The sequence below is a fragment of the Tripterygium wilfordii genome, chromosome 8, assembly GCF_013401445.1.
Source record: "Tripterygium wilfordii isolate XIE 37 chromosome 8, ASM1340144v1, whole genome shotgun sequence".
NCBI classification, from domain to species: Eukaryota; Viridiplantae; Streptophyta; class Magnoliopsida; order Celastrales; family Celastraceae; genus Tripterygium; species Tripterygium wilfordii.
Window position 1 is genome coordinate 1,348,304 of NC_052239.1, and position 17,384 is coordinate 1,365,687.

General features: G+C 40.0%; 4 protein-coding genes across 6 annotated transcripts; 1 reads left to right on the top strand and 3 right to left on the bottom strand.

The window, feature by feature from the left end:
* Positions 1 to 565: 565 nt before the first annotated feature.
* LOC120003782 (calnexin homolog) lies at positions 566 to 4,400 on the bottom strand. Its single transcript, XM_038852872.1, has 6 exons — positions 4,177 to 4,400; positions 3,966 to 4,035; positions 1,511 to 2,640; positions 1,328 to 1,399; positions 1,126 to 1,239; positions 566 to 1,040 (listed from the first exon to the last, which is right to left on the bottom strand). The coding sequence occupies exons 1-6, from the start codon at positions 4,258 to 4,260 to the stop codon at positions 906 to 908; spliced, it is 1,605 nt and encodes a 534-aa protein (XP_038708800.1). The 5' UTR covers positions 4,261 to 4,400; the 3' UTR covers positions 566 to 905.
* A 1,648-nt stretch (positions 4,401 to 6,048) lies between these two features.
* On the bottom strand, positions 6,049 to 7,001 carry LOC120003785. Its single transcript, XM_038852875.1, has 2 exons — positions 6,848 to 7,001; positions 6,049 to 6,758 (listed from the first exon to the last, which is right to left on the bottom strand). The coding sequence occupies exons 1-2, from the start codon at positions 6,863 to 6,865 to the stop codon at positions 6,312 to 6,314; spliced, it is 465 nt and encodes a 154-aa protein (XP_038708803.1). The 5' UTR covers positions 6,866 to 7,001; the 3' UTR covers positions 6,049 to 6,311.
* A 1,043-nt stretch (positions 7,002 to 8,044) lies between these two features.
* LOC120003783 (calcium-dependent mitochondrial ATP-magnesium/phosphate carrier protein 2-like) lies at positions 8,045 to 12,136 on the top strand. Of its 3 annotated transcripts, XM_038852874.1 has the most exons (5): positions 8,048 to 8,406; positions 8,677 to 9,190; positions 10,445 to 11,230; positions 11,356 to 11,446; positions 11,590 to 12,136. In XM_038852874.1, the coding sequence occupies exons 2-5, from the start codon at positions 8,749 to 8,751 to the stop codon at positions 11,780 to 11,782; spliced, it is 1,512 nt and encodes a 503-aa protein (XP_038708802.1). In that variant the 5' UTR covers positions 8,048 to 8,406; positions 8,677 to 8,748; the 3' UTR covers positions 11,783 to 12,136. The 3 variants fall into 3 exon arrangements, 2 of the variants coding, with proteins under 2 accessions (XP_038708802.1, XP_038708801.1); XR_005469375.1 differs by having other exon boundaries at positions 8,045 to 9,190; positions 10,445 to 11,264; positions 11,590 to 11,631; XM_038852873.1 differs by having other exon boundaries at positions 8,048 to 9,190.
* Positions 12,137 to 14,205: 2,069 nt separating this feature from the next.
* Positions 14,206 to 16,898, bottom strand: LOC120003787. The gene is made up of 4 exons (XM_038852878.1): positions 16,741 to 16,898; positions 14,999 to 15,825; positions 14,750 to 14,908; positions 14,206 to 14,650 (listed from the first exon to the last, which is right to left on the bottom strand). Exons 2-4 carry the CDS (start codon positions 15,818 to 15,820, stop codon positions 14,426 to 14,428), a joined length of 1,206 nt encoding a protein of 401 aa, XP_038708806.1. The 5' UTR covers positions 15,821 to 15,825; positions 16,741 to 16,898; the 3' UTR covers positions 14,206 to 14,425.
* Positions 16,899 to 17,384: the final 486 nt, after the last annotated feature.

Here is a 17,384-nt window from a genome sequence, read left to right on the forward strand (position 1 = left end):
GTCTGTGTTTATGATATGCATGTGTGCTGTTCCGTCAGAACACGTGAAACTTGGAGAAATTGAGATGGCGAAAAAAAGTGTTCCAATTTTAGCACAATGATTCTGTACTTCGTGGAAAATTTTGATCTTGGTGTGGAAGTTAATAGAATCTCCTTTCGCATTAATATACCTTTTTATATCGCACAATCGCATGGAACCGATTACTAAAATTAAAGTACTTAGAAACTGGAATTTAGTTTGAAAAATATATTTTGTGTATCTTCCACCCACGTTCTAGCTAGTAGCAACGCCGCAACAAAAGTCAGCAGGGAGTGAGCGACAGGGAAAACGAGGAAGGCTTGAATTCGTGGGCCTCATTCAAGACCGAGAACCAAGGTCTGGTATATTCTCTTGCCACGACTTGTTCCGCATATTTTATAAAATAAGTCTAATTTCTCTGGCATGTGTGTTTAGAAATTTTCCCCGAGTTACATAGAGCACCATGTTTCCCTTACAGACTGCATACTGTGTTGTCAAAAACAGCATTTAAATACGAAGACAGTATTTATATATACCCAAAACTAACAGTCAAAAATATGCGACATCACTTCTAAGGAAACTGTGGTTACCCTACAAATCAGTGTGGTCATTACCTTAAAAATCCTCAACAGTAACATGGAGGCACAGAAGAAACCGAGTGTTTACCATCACCCATAAAATCCTCCACACACTAACTTCAAGGCACAAAAAGAAAATATGGAGACCCGATGAATTGTGTCACATTTACACTCTTCATACATCATTTTATGTTTCAAAAGAAACTTTAACAAAAAATACCAACAGCCAAGAATCCAACTACGAAACAACTATAACCCTTGATTCTACAAAAGTGAAATACCATAGCCACTAGCCCTCACTCTCATAGTTTAGTCCTCACGTCTTCTCCGCCGTGGAGCAGCAGCATTATCTTCCTTCTCATTCTCTTCCTCTTTCTCTTCACTGCTTCCTTCCTTGTTGGAAGTCTCAGCAGCAGCGCCACTGCTTTTTGGCTCCACCTTTGCCTGCAAATCGCATACCAACAAGATAAGATTAGTGTTTAATGCACATTAGAGCTTCTTGATCTAGAATGCTAGGTCCCATACTTACAGGCTTCTTTCCTCCAAAGATAATCTTAAATAAAATGGTGCTGATAACCACAACAATAGAGACGAGGACCCCAATGGTCAGATTTGGTTGTTTCTCTCCCTTTTCAATTATATCCTGCAAGGCAACCACCCGTATATCAAGCCATATCCCTCTAATACTTCTATAATTTGCATCACATACAAACATCTACATCATGACTTACAAGAATTTTAAGCTTATGCGCACTCAAGAATGGAATATCAGCAACCTTGTATAGGAGATCGAACACCTTCTTCTGCATGAAATAAATTAGAGGGTAAGAGATAATTCAGTAATCATGAGAAGATAAGACAGCTTGTGCCTCTAACAACCAAAGTTTGCAAGGATAGAAAGCCCAATTCATTACCTGGAAGCCTGCAAGAGCACCATCTGAACCAATAACTTCATCCTCTACCTTCTGTTTTTCTTTCTCCACTGTAAATTTTGGCTTCCAAGTGGTTTCCCAATAGGCCTCTGCCACCGTTTCATCTTTGGCAATCAAAATATTGTCAAACAGTATACCATCTTGCATGGTCCAGATTTCAATACCAATGGCAGCGATAGGCTCAAAGTCAGGCTTATCAAGCTCAAAGTAATTTGGGTTTGGAATCTCCTGGGGTTTCCAGACGCCCTTATAGTTGGGGTTATCAATGAGTGGGGCATGCCATTTTCCTTTGTAAGCCAGATTCGTCTTCGTTGGCCTCTTCCATTCACCACACCCTGGGGCTGCATCACACTTTGGGTTATCAATCTTAGGTGCCTCCCATTCACCATCCTCCTCATCCTCCCAATCGTCAGGTTTTATTGCCTCAGGATCGTCTATCTCCAGAGGTTCATCATCTAGCCAGCCGTCAGGTTTCACCGCATCCTCATCTTCAATTTCCATGGGTGCATCCTCATCCCAATCATCTGGCTTTACAGCGGCGGGGTCCGGAATTTTTGCTCTCTCATCCCAATCCTCAGGTTTCTTATCATCTGGATCAGGGATTGTTTTAGCAGGAATTAGTGGTGGTTCAAAATCTTCAGCCGAGAGCATATTTGCCTTCTTCTTCTCCTCCCCATCAATGAGAATACGTAGCTCATTGTCAGGCCTTATAACGGCTGTGTAAACATGCGACAGTTTGTCAGATGGAACTGAGGGAGGGAACTTAAGATGATGTTCAACATACTCCCCACTTTTTGGGTTCTTGTGCTTCAGGATAAAGTGCACCTTGTTTGTGGCACCACATTTGTCAGGACCAAACATAATAGAATAAGGTGATTCATTGTCAAATTCTTTAGCCATCCATCCAGTCTCCTGAGGCCGGAGATATTTGATATATGCACCACCACATTCAAGCCCATTTTGGAAGCGGGTCTCATATTGGAGGACAACAGTACCATCCTTAAGACTCACAGGTTTGTTGAGCTCTTTGACAATTGCATACTTTCTGGCCTTCTCACTCACAAGAAGTCCATAATCATCATGCCCCTCACTCATTGAGTGCTTCCAAACACCTAAAACCAAACAATTATTAACAACATGTTTATACAAAAGCATTAACTCTGGAAAGAATATACTAGCTGAGACACTTAGATTGAAACACAAATGAACGCTGACAAACACCTTAACACCACACATGAACTAACTCCAAAAAACAAACTTCATAATATTAAAACCATATGCAAATAATTTCTGCCCGAAGCACTTGAGGATACCAAAATCAACCAAATGCACCAGAACAAGTATAATGAAGTAAAGAAACTGAATCTAAGTTTAAATATTATAATTATTAATAATGCTATCATTTTTTTATGTAGGCATCTAGTCAAGCAACAGGGTACATCGCACTACATTGAAGTCAAACACAAAATCTAACATAGATGGAACAAAATTGCATACATGGGCAACAAAATCTAGGGATAATTTCACATTGGATCCTAAGGCTATAGATGCTTGACAACTTCCAGCATACCAAAAGATCCTCAATATATACGAATTACATACATAGCAAGCAGTATGATATTATGGCTTACAGATGCCGCTTGGACGGGAATGATCTAAATGGATCTGCTTAAGCAGCAAGAAGACTACATCAAAGTTCCTAATTATCTGGAAAGTGGAAACCATTGCATATCCAGAAACTACGGAATCCGAAATAAATTACACCTAATGTATGATATATCAGTTGAAAGTCCATGATTTCTTTATGTGCTCTAAGAATTGCAGGACGAAAAAACTCAGGGCCTGTCACACACAGCAAAATTTTGAAATCATGATTACATTCATGGTCCTGTTTGAGCTCTTGAGAATAGTTGTTATTGTCATTGACAACGGTTTACCAATGTATAGATTAATCTACCAAGTCTCTAATAAACCCAAAACCCTTACTACTGTGTGGTCTAGGCATTCTCTATGTTTTGTACTCCAAATTTCCAAGAGAAAACCATCACAATCATTGTTATGTTTTCACTTACCGAATTGGAGAGTAAAAAATTTATATCTATCACAACTCTTTTATTCCCTTATAATTCCCTTAAAGATTATGTTGGATCAGCACTTATGCAATTCACTCAAATTTCCTTCCCATAACACACTGCATTTGACATCGGAACCTTATAAATGCCCCTACTGTTAACATTACCGTAAACAGTAGTCATTTGCTAAGTTCAATCATAAATAAACACTGTTTTCAGAAAACGATGATACTAACAAGTTCTCAAACAGAGTAACATACGCAGAACTTCACCTAGAGTATCATCCGACTACGATCTTAAATTAAAAAGCAGAAAATGGACATGGCACATACAGAAGAAGACGTAAATAGATCCAGAACATTTACCTTTATAGTCATCTTTATCAGAAACAATCCATCGCCCTTCGAAGGTCTCATCGAAGGAGTCGTAAAAGATCTGAACCAAATCCAATCACTATGTTAACATCGATGCATAAAATCAAGAAAACAACAAAAATAGACAAATATACAAGACATCAATACAAATTTGCACACTAAGACGCATATAATACGAAATCACTTGAGAAGCTGCCATTACCGCATCATCATCTGAGGCGCTGAGCTGCTGAAACGAAACAAAAGCTACAAAGAACAACAGAGCTAATCGCAGAGAGAGCCCCATCTCTCACACGCAAAAACCCCAAAGTAACTGATGAGAATGGTGCGATCGATCTGAATCTAAATCTGACGAAGGCGTATATTTAGTAGTGTCTTCTAGACTAATATAGAACTTTCGTTGCTGATACCTTGCCGGAGCCAAAAAAAGCACGAGACAAGCTGCCACGTGAAGTGAACCAATAATCGTCTGCCACGTTAGAATTTCATGGTCTGTCGATGTAATTTTTACGCATTCTCGGAAACTGCCGTACCGTGATTGTTGAGCCAGGGCCCATGTCATGAGAATTTAGTCAGGGCCCATGTTCAACAGTCATAAGAGAAGAAATTATGGCCCGGTACCGTCAAGGAGTAATAATTAGGATTCGGTACCGTCAAGGAGTAATAATTTTGTTCCCTCGCTAAATTGGAAATGATCATAGAACTATAATGAAATATTGTGTACATTCAATGTACTCTACGGATGATTTTCAAAAAAAACTGACTCTACGGATTACCGATACCCATATCAGTGGGCTTTACATTTCTGTACTCTATTGCAAATTGGCTTCAGGGTTAGTGGCAATCGAGAATGAGCGGCTCTTGGTTTGGTTTGGTTTGGTCACTATCTTTGCAGGACTATTGGCAATAAGAATGCTATTGGGATTTGGGATGCACTGAAGGTGTTTGATGGAATGTTGGGGGAATAACCTGCGAGGTTAGATGAGGTCTCAAACGCATTGATTGATATGTATTCAAGGTGTGGAGAGATAGAAAAGGAAGGCTCTGGAGCTGTTCTATATATATAGGTTAAAGAACAAGATATGTTTTTTCATGAACCACAATGATTTCTGGGCTTGCCATGTATGGAATGTCTAACAAAGGTCTTGACTTGTTTGTAGAAATGGAAATGCTGGGTCATGTTAGGCCGAATGAGGTGACCTTCCTTGCTGTCCTGTCTGCATGCAGACATGGTGAGTTTGTTGATAAGTCATAAGGGAGTTAACTACTTGAAGAAAAATGATTCAAATCAATAATATCAGCCCTTCTAGCCAACACTGTCACTATGGTTGCACGGTTGATTTATTTGACCGTGCTAATCTATTAACTGAAGCTGGAAAGTTCATCAGGGCAATGCCCATTCAACCTGTTGCAGTTATAGGGATATCCCTGCCATTTGTCATAGGTGTCATGGTAATGCAGAAATGGCAGAGTTGGCAGTCGGTAAAATGGAGGAATTAGAGCCCAGTAGTTGTGGAGCACATGTATTGCTATCCAATGTCTACTCTTCAGCTTCAAGGTGGGTTGGTGCTAACATGGTGAGGGAAGGCATGGCTCTTCAGAAAATCCAGAACCTGCCTCTTTGCTCATTTGACAGCCGAAAAAATATAAAATCCTCCCCTTTTTTAAGGTGAAACCACCCAATTTCCCACCATATAATTGATTGATAAATCCCGAATCACATAGAAGATCCTATAATCCTTACCCTTTAGAAAATCCAGAACCTGCCAGGTTGCTCATTTGACGGCTGAAAAGAAAATATAATCCTCCCCTTTTTAGGTGAAATTTACTCACCAGACAAGTGACTAATAAACCTATCATATAAAGGATCATGCAAACCCTACCCTTCAACTCTTATAAACGAGTTGAGACTTCAGTCAAGATAATGTAAAGTGATATTTGCATACTCTGGACTAAATAAGGATATGACTCGCAAAACGATAATGAAAACATGAGACTCGAATCCACGATTCCGACTTGCGTTAAGAGTTATCGCGACGCCACCAACCAGTAAGTACTTTACAATCTTATACTTGGGAAGTTTTCGTTGCAATTAATAGGATCATCTCAACCTAGGAGAGACATACATCTATATATACACTGAGATAATGCAACTAACCACATCACGATTTACAATATTTGCCTTCTATTAGTTTAGGATATTTACAATCATAACTCAGGGGAGTATCCGGAAAGCTCTCCAGCATCCCTAGTTACCCAAAGAAAACAAGAGTAAACACGCTAACATAATATGCTTAGAGAGAGCAGATTGTCACGAAGCAAAGCAAAAGCAGTTCATTAATAATGGAGCGTAGGATCAACCCCAAGGTCCTTGAGAGTCTCTGCTCGAGGCTTGTGGGCAAACGCATCTTTATGGACAGGATCAGGCATCGGATGATACAACTGATGAGATTCTTGCACATGAGCCACCTTCCTGAAAAGCGATTTGGTCAACAACTTCTCCGACCAATGAACCACTGTTTCAGGCTCCTCAATCTCCGTCAGCCTCTCCCGTGTCTTCTTCCTCACTCGCACGGTCGGTGAGTACGCCAGTTGCTGCTTCGCCGTGTGAAGGCCGAGCGTCGTGGACAACGCTATCATCCCGATCGCCACGCACACAGGAACAAAGTCTCCCTTCAATCGCTTCCCTGTGCGACTGTATAATTTATCGGCGGTTGTCGGTGTTGTTGACGTGGCATAGGTAGCGCCGCCTCTTAACTTACCGGCCATTTGCCTCCAATAGTTCTGCGCAACAAATCAAACAGAGTAATTTAAGTTTGCAAGCAAGAAGAGAAGTATTGAATATTCGAAGTCCGAAGGGGAGATCACAATACCGTTGATCTGAAAGACATGATCGGAGCAGTGAGATCGATTGATATTACTAGACTTCAAGACGGTTGCAAGAGATTCGAGCTTCGTCTGTGAAGTTGGAAGAAGATGCTTGATCAGTATATATACAGAGAGGAAAGAATAGAGGGGTGGTTCTGGAGGAACGTAGCTCGAGGAGAAGTGAAATGACACGTGTCGGTTGGTGGAGTGTACAGTATTGCCGTAGGCCCATAGAAGACTCATGAAGCGCCACGTTGTTTCCACTTCATCAGTCTCGATGTTTCCGTTGCTCGAAGTCAAAAGATACTTATCTAAAGAACACAGTAAAAAGCACTAATCACTAATCACTTCTGTGATAATTTATTATCTCTTTGAATTTAGGTGTATAGAATTTTGTCCGAATTGAGAGTTCAACTCTAGAGAGAGGCTACTATTTTCAAATATTTTGCGCTCGAAAAATGGGGTGAAAGAGAGCAATTGTGCTGGATAATAAAAACGGTTTAAAGGGTTGTAAGGACCAAGTATCATCAGTTTGAGGATGCAATCATGCAAGGTATCTCCAGCAATGAATTCATGCACAACCCTCATCCAACTGAATCAAGTTGTAACCAACAATCATCTTGACCTTCTCATTTACATCAGTAAATCTCCTAATCTTGGCTACCTTATCCCATCTCCATGCATGGCATAGACATTAGCCATGATTGAATTTGAATATACCCCACCATCTTCAGGCTTGAGCTCCATTACTTGCTCTGAAACAGCTGCACTAGCTAGGTTGTTTGCAATTCAAAAGTGCTAGACATCCTCGCCCCATAATTATCATCCTAAAAACATTTCAACAGTGTATAACACTTATTCATTGGATGTGACATGGCAACTTGGGATTTTTGTTTTTGGATGATCCATTTTGGGATCTTTAGCCCTTTTGTCTACAGTTTGCGCGGAAGAAAAGTCAAAAGTCCACTTCGAAGGAACTAATGGGCTTTTAAAGAGAGTCCAACAACGGAACTCTTTCGTTATTATTCCGCTCCAAATAGATTGTGGCCCAAGCGAGAGAAAGGTCTGGGCTCGATGGGCCATTGGAAACTTTATTAAGGGAAAAAACCTGAAGAATTCATTTCTATTTACTTTTTTTTTTTTTTTTTTTTGTGAAGCACAAATGCACAATTAACGAATATCCTTTTCTGTAGCCTATTCTCCTCCCACGTCCCAGCCTCGCAGCACCCAAAAAAATAATCTTTTTTTTAGAAAAATATACTCCATTGAGAACTGCAAAGCCACGCAACAACGAGCAGACCAGACCTGACCACCACTCTCTTCCACCACATTGGACGAGTGAAGGAAGGTGTGGTTGGAGTTGGCAGGTCCACTCCTCCCTCTCCGTCCGCCGCTGTGACCACCAACCATACCCAATTTCTGCACGTGTCAAAATTCCATATCATAACCAACCCTCAAAAAAGAAAAAAAAACCTTCGGAGCCTTCATTCCACCACCCACAATTAAAGCCCAGCAATAAGCCATTGATTCCCGCAATTACAAACTTACAACCCACAAGGAGAAGGTAGGTACTCTTATCTTTTTTTCTTTCCCTTTTTCGATTCTCAGTAGCCAAACATTGTTTCCATCAAATCAATCCTTTGAATTTTGACTCTGGGTTTCTCCTATTTTGACCCCATCAAAAACGAAGTCAGTCCTTCCTCCTCTCTCACTAGTTCCAGTCAAATTTGGAATTTTCTTCTGCTTCGGTTGTTGAATTTAATTGGGCAGGCGATTCTGAATCGATTGACAATGCACTATAAATAAAGCTGACGCCTTTTTCATGCTTACTAAGATCTAGTCAAGGGGAAACGATGTCGTATTCTGTATTCGGAGCTGGGGAGTCGTAAAATCGGGGCGGTTTTTGATGTCGGGAGCGGGGCACGCAGTGGAGCACGTTGGGGTGCCGAAGATGGAGGCGGACCGGTCTGGTTGTTGCAATCCGGTTAAGAAACCGGGTCCGGTTTCCATGGATCACGTGCTTCTTGCCCTTCGAGAGACCAAGGAGGAGAGAGATGTCAGGATTCGGAGTTTGTTCAATTTCTTTGATGTGGCCAACGTCGGGTACCTGGATTACACGCAGATCGAGGCTGGGTTGTCGGCACTGCAGATTCCGGCGGAGTACAAGTATGCGAAGGATTTGTTTAAGGTTTGTGATGCCAACAGGGATGGACGTGTTGATTACCAGGAGTTTCGCCGGTACATGGACGCTAAGGAGCTCGAGCTGTACCGAATATTTCAGGCCATCGATGTTGAACACAATGGGTGCATTTTGCCTGAGGAGCTTTGGGATGCGCTAGTTAAGGCTGGTATACCATGCTTTTCTTCTCTTTGCTTTTTGTGATTTTGTGATTGGATTGCATTGGCTACCGATTATATTTGATGGAGAAATTATGTGTTCGGAGAATTGAAACAAGTACCTGTTTGTGGTAGGGTAGTAGTTTTGACCTTTAGGTTTATAATTAACAGTTGAGGGATTGCAATTTATTATTATTTTTTTAGGTTTTGCCCTGTTTCTTTTCATCACTAAACTGGAAGAATTTGTACCAGATTGGATATTAGAAAAATGTTATGAATGTAGTCACAATTGTGATGGTGGTTGAAGAAATTATTACCAGGAAAGATTCTGTACTCTTGTATATATATATATATGAGGATAAGTGGATAGTGCCTGTTCATGCACAAAAAAGGGGGAAATGAGGAGAATAATGGGATGATAACCATAGGAGACAGCATTCACCAATTCGCAATGAATAAATTCTAAAACCTTTCGAATTTATCCACAGGCATTTGCATGAAGACTTTATTTAGCCCCTGGTATGGATCCAGGTGGTCCTTTTAATGTATTGCCATGAATATGTTGTACTGGATTTTGCGCTTGATCACATCCTGGTTGCACGCCCTTGTCTGGTTTTCCTAATGCTTTCAGGTTAGATAATTTAGGTTTAGGGTGTCCCTGAATATGCTTAATATCTCCTTTTGTTTTTAACCCTCAATGATATGCTTTTAATGTCTGCATATCATCCCCCGAGAAAATTGTTACCTCTCCATCAATAGTTTTCTTGCTCATTTATAATTGTGGCAATGACTATAGCGGTGCTGCATTATCTGGGACAAAGTAATTTGTTCTTTGCAGTTCTGGCTAATCTAACTGGCAAAGTGTTCTAATGTTCCATAACATTGTTGTCTATCCTTTTGTTTCCTCTGCTCTGTGAACCTGTTTCAAAGTTCAGGGTGGAGATTTTGAATCTTGATATATTCTGAATCTTATTATATGTCACTGGTGTTGTGAAGATGGCGTTGGTTTTGGTACTCTGAAAAATTAATTACATTTTTACATATTCGAGGCTTGATATACGAGCTGTATTTTTCACTTTATGTGTCATCTGCAATGTTCATAGTTCTTAAATTTCCTTGCTGATGAAATTTTGTTTTGCATGTGGTATTATTTTCTTAACCTGTTTATTCTTTTTATGTGCTTTAACTGCATGCATTGCTGGACCAGGATTATGAATTTACCATATGTTTTCATCTTATAAGCCCCGGCAGTTTATCTTTTGCAGGGATTGAAATTGACGATGAGGAGCTTGCCCGTTTTGTGGAGCATGTTGATAAGGATAATAATGGAATAATAACTTTTGAAGAATGGAGGGATTTTCTTCTGCTCTATCCACATGAAGCTACCATTGAAAATATCTATCATCACTGGGAAAGGGTATGCCATGTGGACATTGGCGAGCATGCTGTTATTCCTGGAGGCATCAGCAAGCATGTTCACAGAATTAGGTATTTTATTGCAGGTGGAATAGCAGGAGCAGCTTCTCGTACTGTGACTGCTCCTCTTGATCGCCTAAAAGTGGTTTTGCAAGTTCAGACAGAACGTGCTTGTATTGGTCCAGCTATAAAGAAGATATTGAAGGAAGGTGGTTTATTGGGTTTCTTTCGGGGTAACGGGTTAAATGTTGTGAAGGTTGCCCCTGAAAGTGCCATCAAGTTTTATGCCTATGAAATGTTAAAGAATGTCATTGCAGAGAGCAGGGGAGGTGATAAGGGTGATATAGGAGGAACAGGGAGACTTTTCGCTGGGGGTATTGCTGGTGCGATAGCACAAACTGCTATTTATCCCTTGGATCTTGTGAAAACTCGCTTACAGGTTTGTTCTAGTGAAGGTGGAAAAGCTCCCAAGTTGGGAACATTAACAAGGGATATATTGGTTCATGAGGGTCCTCGAGCCTTCTATAAAGGTCTTCTACCTTCGGTTCTTGGAATCATCCCATATGCTGGTATTGATCTTGCTGCCTATGAGACCTTAAAAGACATGTCAAAGACATATATTCTACAAGATAGTGGTACTGGCTTCCTAGTGTCTATTTCTGCATTTTGGTAGTGTTTTTTTTTATTAGTTTTTGTTGCTTTCAAAAAAATTGCAGCTTTACATCATATTTTTAATGTTTTTCTTAAATATTCTCTGTAGAGCCTGGCCCTCTTGTACAACTGGGTTGTGGGACCATTTCTGGAGCTCTTGGAGCAACTTGTGTTTATCCATTGCAGGTTATTAGGACCAGGTAAGATGTCATGCATCAAAATGATCAGCTATCTCTTTTCTCGTTAATTGTTTCGTGGTCTCAGTATCTCTTTGATTCTTTTGAACTGGCCTTATTTATATTTGTTATGATTCTTTTTAGGCTAACATATTGTTGTTCTTCAGAATGCAAGCTCAACGTTCTGATGCTGCTGCTGCTTATCAGGGAATGTCTGATGTATTCAGAAGAACACTTGAGAATGAAGGTTATAGAGGTTTTTACAAAGGACTTTTCCCAAATCTTCTTAAGGTAGTGCCAGCTGCAAGCATTACGTACATGGTTTATGAAAGTATGAAAAAGCGTTTAGATCTTGATTAGAGAATGCTAGAGCCAAACCTGATGGCATCTGTGCTGATTTTGGAGATGCCAACAATTTTTGTTGTTGATGATGAAAATAAAACTAATTAGGTGATATGATTGTTTTGAATCATAGATGCCAGTCCCTTCTGAGTATTGTGCCGTTAATTTTACCATGTTTATTTAAACTAGATGACTAGAGGAATAGGCTTGTACCAATTCCCGCGACCCTAAAACCCTGTTACTTTTTTGGGTTTGTATTGATTTTTCCAACACTGAATGAATACAAACTTGCAAAAGATCTTATTCCACGGCAGAGAATAATGTGTTGTTGTTTAAAGATTTTGAGAGAAGAATTTGTAGCTTTGTACTTCATGTAGATTCTTAGTTGTGATGAATTAGATTTCATCTCTAGCGAGCAGTAGTCGTTTGATTTAAGAATACACTGTTGATTATGCTGCATACATCAAACAAGTTCTATGTTGTTTTGTTGAAAGAGATGCTATGTGGTACTTTGTTTCTTTGATTTCCTTGGAAATTCCTTTGGATTTTTTTTGCAAATGCTTGTACCTGGGTTATTTTTGCCTCCTATGGCTTATCTGCTAATTAGTGATATGTTCTGTAGTGTGTTTTTGTTTTTTTTTTTTTATTACAGGGGAAAGGGGAAAGGGATGGGGATGGGGGAGGTTCGAACTTGAGACCTCTATGAGATAACACACATGAGTGTCATCTGAACTACTCGTGGTTCTCAATATGTTTTGTAGTTAGTTGATCATTGACCAATATGAGGTGGGAATATATAACAAAGTTAAGGATCCTAAATCACAAATCATTGCAGAGAACATTCCAAAGGACCTCCTTATTTCATGACAAAGAAATGAGTGGTTCTTTCTGGCCATATGACCCTTGCAAACCATTGCATCTGCTTGGTTTGCAAGATCATACAGATCAAAATGGTTTCTCCTCGTTGGAGGAACAAGACGCGTGGACGAGGGAACATTAGAATTTCTCAGAGTTCCCTCAAATCAGATAACTAGGTGAGAAGTGGACCCTGTGAATTGCAGAGTCGCAGTCATATTCACATGATCTCTCAAAGGATTGATAGAATTCGATTTTATATCATTGCAGAGAACGACTAGGCTTTAGCTTCAGCCTTACAAGTAGAAACATAAGTGATAAGACTAGTAAACACAACCCGGAAGAAAGGCGTTGCCTTCCCTTTGCCTCTGTGACTTGCCTTGTGAACCCCTGCACATCCGATGGAGGAAGAAGAAAGAAAGAAACCTCCAATCCATCATCCTGCGCAAGGCTTTCTCCTCATCTCCTTCTTCTTCTTCTTCCTTCTCGGCATCTCCAGCAAAAACGACGCTGAGAGGCCAAACACCCTGGAACTTACTCTTGCCTTGCTATGGCTTTTCCAATAGTCCAGTATATAATGACATCCGAGCCAACACAAGTACTGAAAAAGCAACATTATTATTTTTTTTTTATCTTTTAAAAAGTAAATTCAAAAGGGCAAAGAAAACAGTCGCTCATATTTCAAACTGGTCCCCGGTTGCATTATTCCCTCATTGAGTCATGCTTATCCCACTATAGACTTCTGGATTATTCCTCTGCTTTACCTTAATTTCAGTATTATCCTCATCCCTCTCAATAGGGATGAGAGCTAATCACTTGGCGACAGTCTAATTAGTTATCTATCTTGACTTAAGGAATACGCATGAGGTTAGGAGTACAAATTAACCAGCTGTATTTTTTTTTTGGAATCCTGGTTTTGCGAACTTCTCTCACTTCCGAGCCTCTAGCTGGAGGGTAGAGCGCCTACTCGTTCTATGCAAGGACGGACTCATCCTCCAAAGGAGAAAATCACACTATAAAGAATTGGTAAGTTGGTTAAAGCAGTTATGCCAACAAAAAAAAAAAAAAACACAGGAACAATCACTTTGGGCCGTCCACGTATTCCCCCCATTTGAAAGGTTCCAAGAATCTGTTTCTTGCACTAATACTTGTTTAAGTGGAGATATTGGAGTATGAAGAAGCTATATGTGGAAAGACATGATGAATGGTTCAACTTTTCTTCTCAAAAAATAAATAAAAACTCCTCACTCCAATGAATTTGGTACTTTTCTTTGGTCCCTATAAGTTGTCCTTTTGTTCTTGTCCTACGGCTTCCAATAATTGAGGTTCATTTGGACATGTTCCTTGTCTTTGTGTCTTCTTAATCTGAAAGAAAACCACAGGAAAACTTGATATGTTGGGTATATCCATTAGTAACCGAGAATGACGCTAAGTTTGTTATTTGGACATTCGGTATGAGCCTAAACTCGGATCGTCATGCCCCCGTGTACATAAGTTTCCCACCCGACGTAACGCTTGCAATGAAAGTAACTGAAAACACTCACAAGCATACCAGGATCAGATCAATGAAGAAGAAGATCAAGACAGACTAACACCATGAACAAGATACTCGATTTCACCATAATATCACCTCAGTACATCAACAAGGCTATATTGCAACATTACTTGCACACTGCATTTGCAATGTAACAAACACATTACACATATACATATACCACAAACACTGGAAGTACCTTACAGCCCCCACCAAATTTCACCTCTATAAACAAGCCACTCATAGCAACAGCTACTGCTTGAGGACTTTGTTTATGCAATACGGTCTGCAACCAAAATATAGAAGAGTCCCATCACTCCTATGTGGTTCCGGGTACCGTTATAATTCGACTCCAGAACAAGAGTCTCCCCGCCGGTGATCTTGAGAGAGCCTGGTTTAGGATAACAGGTTGACATTCCAACAATATAACCAGCCTCATTTCCCGCTTCTTTCCCTTTACCATAAGCCGGTACTGAAGGACATAAAACGCGTCCATGCTGAAATTACATTAGAGTATGGTTAATCACTTCTTCACTAGAAAATATATATCAAATACATTCGCTATTCTGGTGTACTAATAGAATGCTCGAGATTACCTTTCCGTATAGAGTTATACCAACACCCCCTACATGTTGATGGCCAACACCATAGATGAGATACCCGTCAGTCGGAATGGAGAGGCTCGTCCGTATGCCAACGATGCACCGGTTCCTGGCTACACCAGTAGCATTGCAAGACCCAGCATCATACTCAATCTGCATTAATAGAACTCTATAAGGTCACTGTTTGGAGAAACATCAAGGTAATCGAAAGCGCGAGAGAAATGAAGGAACCTGAATTTGTACCTGGCAATTATGTTGCAGACTAATTACGCCGGAGGTATTCAACCTCTCCTCTGTATCTGTGACATCGAAGACATAAATGTCGACGGGAATTATATTACTATCCCAATCAACCCATTTTACTGTATATCTCAGATAGAGGTTCCTTTTGGCACCCTTAAATTCTTGCCTTAATCTGCACTGCTTTCCATCGCTGCAACATAATAGACCTCCTTTGTAGTCGTCTGGACCCAATGGCTGACCATTCAAATAAGGTGTGACATTATATAGATCACACCAGCATTCAGTGCATCCCAATCTATTTTCCACACCTCGCGTATCAATCCCGTGGATATTAAGCATCCATATCTCCTCATATCCGTCAGGAATTTTGACAGGATTACCAACTTCTATTCCATAAGGATCTGGAATGTGTGTTGCTGTTTTTCGCGTTTCGGATCCAAGACCGAAATACTGCCTGAGAATAGTATCCTGGCATAGGCCATTGCTCATCAGTTGAATTCTGGTATTGTTTAAATTATCCGACTCTTTGCGCTGATAGTATCTTTCAACAACCCAGTGATGCAGATACGTTTCGTGAAGGGGGACTGGATTTAGAGCCTCGTCGACGAGTTCACCATTGAAACTCTTGATAGCAATATGACCTTTGGGAAAGCCAATGTTGTAGTAATATTTGTTCAGTACTGATCCCGGTCTGAATGGCAGTTTAGGCGATAGAAAAACAGCAGATTTGATCTTATTTTCACTTTTCCTGGAAGCTTGTGAATGTGAGATGTTACTTGCCAGTAGCAGCAGCATCAGTAACCACAAGCACCAGTGAATCATGTTGCCTGTTGGTTTCAATTTCCACAATTAGTGAACCAAACACATTACCCCACTACACAAGAGACCATATAAAACCACAATCACAACCACAATAACTGAGAATTTCTTCGCCCAACATGTCCACCGAACACCTAGGCCAACTCTAAACTTGGACTGTCAACCCAGCTTGCTCCACGCTGGAAACAATTTAGATCGGGCCTAAGCCCATGTGGAGAGAACCTGGCCAAAGTCTTTTCCGCATTTGCGAGAAGTTACTTAAGTCAACTTCACTATCCCAACCAACAATGATGAAAGTAGCATAGAAAAATTGTGCTAGGATCACCGCACACTCTCTAGCGAGAAAGAGGGGCAGCATGCTACTTTATACCAAAACTGAGGACTTCTTTTGAATGAAACAAAGTATAGGAATTTCATACGAGAACAGGATAAGTAGGGCTTTGCCTAGCACATGGCCACGAATAGGAGTGAAAACGGTCGGTTTCGATCGATTTTTTTTAAAAGGTTTTTTGACAAAAATTTAACCAACTAGTCAGTCGATGATTGTCGGTTTTTTGACATAAATCGGTTAACCATTCAATTCAGTTTTGTCGATAAATTTTTACAACCCTAACCACAAGAATATTATTACTAGTGGGAATCGAATTCAGAACTTTTCGAGTTTATACAATTTGACTTCAAACACATCCACCACTAAGCTACCCAAATAGTGCATAAAACCCACACAAACTCGAAGATTAAACGTTCGAAGCTTTGAAATACTATTCAACCAACAATGATTCCTTTCAAACCAAATAACCAAACTGGGTAGAGGGGAATTTGCACAAACATACATACACATGACTGCCATAGACTAGCATAGCAAGAGAGTATTGCAAAAGAACATATCATCACAGAAATAAAGACAGGACATACATACATACCAATTGATGTAACAAACAGACAGCAGAGTGATTTTCTTCTGATGGGCAGATTTTGAAGGCTAAAGCTATTAATACTTGATACACATGGTGACTAATATAGTAATATCCTGCGTCGTCCTTCAAAGTTGTGGCCTTGCGGGAGACTTTCAAATATAGGATTCGTCAAAAGTCTAACTTTGATTGGACTACCACTTTAAAAAAGCGTCTTTAGAAAGCTACGACAAAGTTGAGGAGGCTATAAGTCTTGAGTTAACAATTGGTGGTAGTTTAGTTGATTTTCTCTTGAGACTTAGTGCGTAGGTGTTTTAGATTGGGAGTTTGAACCAATCAATCATTATATTTTCTTGTGAAATCCTGACTCTGTGACACATGGACTTTAGCTCAAGGCTTACATTCACTCAGCTATTTGAAAGGCATGATGTGTGTTTACATCCACTTAGCTACTCGAATATCAAGTTAGGCCGGAAAATTCGGTTTTCAAAAAAATAAGTTTAAGGTTTATGGTATAGTTTTTAAGATTTTTTTTTCTAAATCTATTATATTTTAATATTATGAATACTCAAAATACTCACTAACACATTTTAAAAGATGATTTAACATGAATTTTAATGAGAAATTGTAGTCATTTCTAGCCTCCTCTCCCG

Excerpts from the sequence above, each read along its gene's own strand:
- LOC120003782 (XM_038852872.1), bottom strand. The coding sequence starts at position 4,260 with ATGGGGCTCTCTCTGCGATTAGCTCTGTTGTTCTTTGTAGCTTTTGTT. Across the intron at positions 4,036-4,176 it reads GCGCCTCAGATGATGATGCG|ATCTTTTACGACTCCTTCGA; the intron begins GTAATGGCAGCT and ends GATTTGGTTCAG. Across the intron at positions 1,400-1,510 it reads GTGCTCTTGCAGGCTTCCAG|AAGAAGGTGTTCGATCTCCT; the intron begins GTAATGAATTGG and ends TATTTCATGCAG.
- LOC120003783 (XM_038852873.1), top strand. The coding sequence starts at position 8,749 with ATGTCGGGAGCGGGGCACGCAGTGGAGCACGTTGGGGTGCCGAAGATG. Across the intron at positions 11,231-11,355 it reads ATATATTCTACAAGATAGTG|AGCCTGGCCCTCTTGTACAA; the intron begins GTACTGGCTTCC and ends TATTCTCTGTAG. Across the intron at positions 11,447-11,589 it reads TTGCAGGTTATTAGGACCAG|AATGCAAGCTCAACGTTCTG; the intron begins GTAAGATGTCAT and ends GTTGTTCTTCAG.
- LOC120003787 (XM_038852878.1), bottom strand. The coding sequence starts at position 15,820 with ATGATTCACTGGTGCTTGTGGTTACTGATGCTGCTGCTACTGGCAAGT. Across the intron at positions 14,909-14,998 it reads GTCTGCAACATAATTGCCAG|ATTGAGTATGATGCTGGGTC; the intron begins GTACAAATTCAG and ends CTATTAATGCAG. Across the intron at positions 14,651-14,749 it reads GTATAACTCTATACGGAAAG|CATGGACGCGTTTTATGTCC; the intron begins GTAATCTCGAGC and ends ATGTAATTTCAG.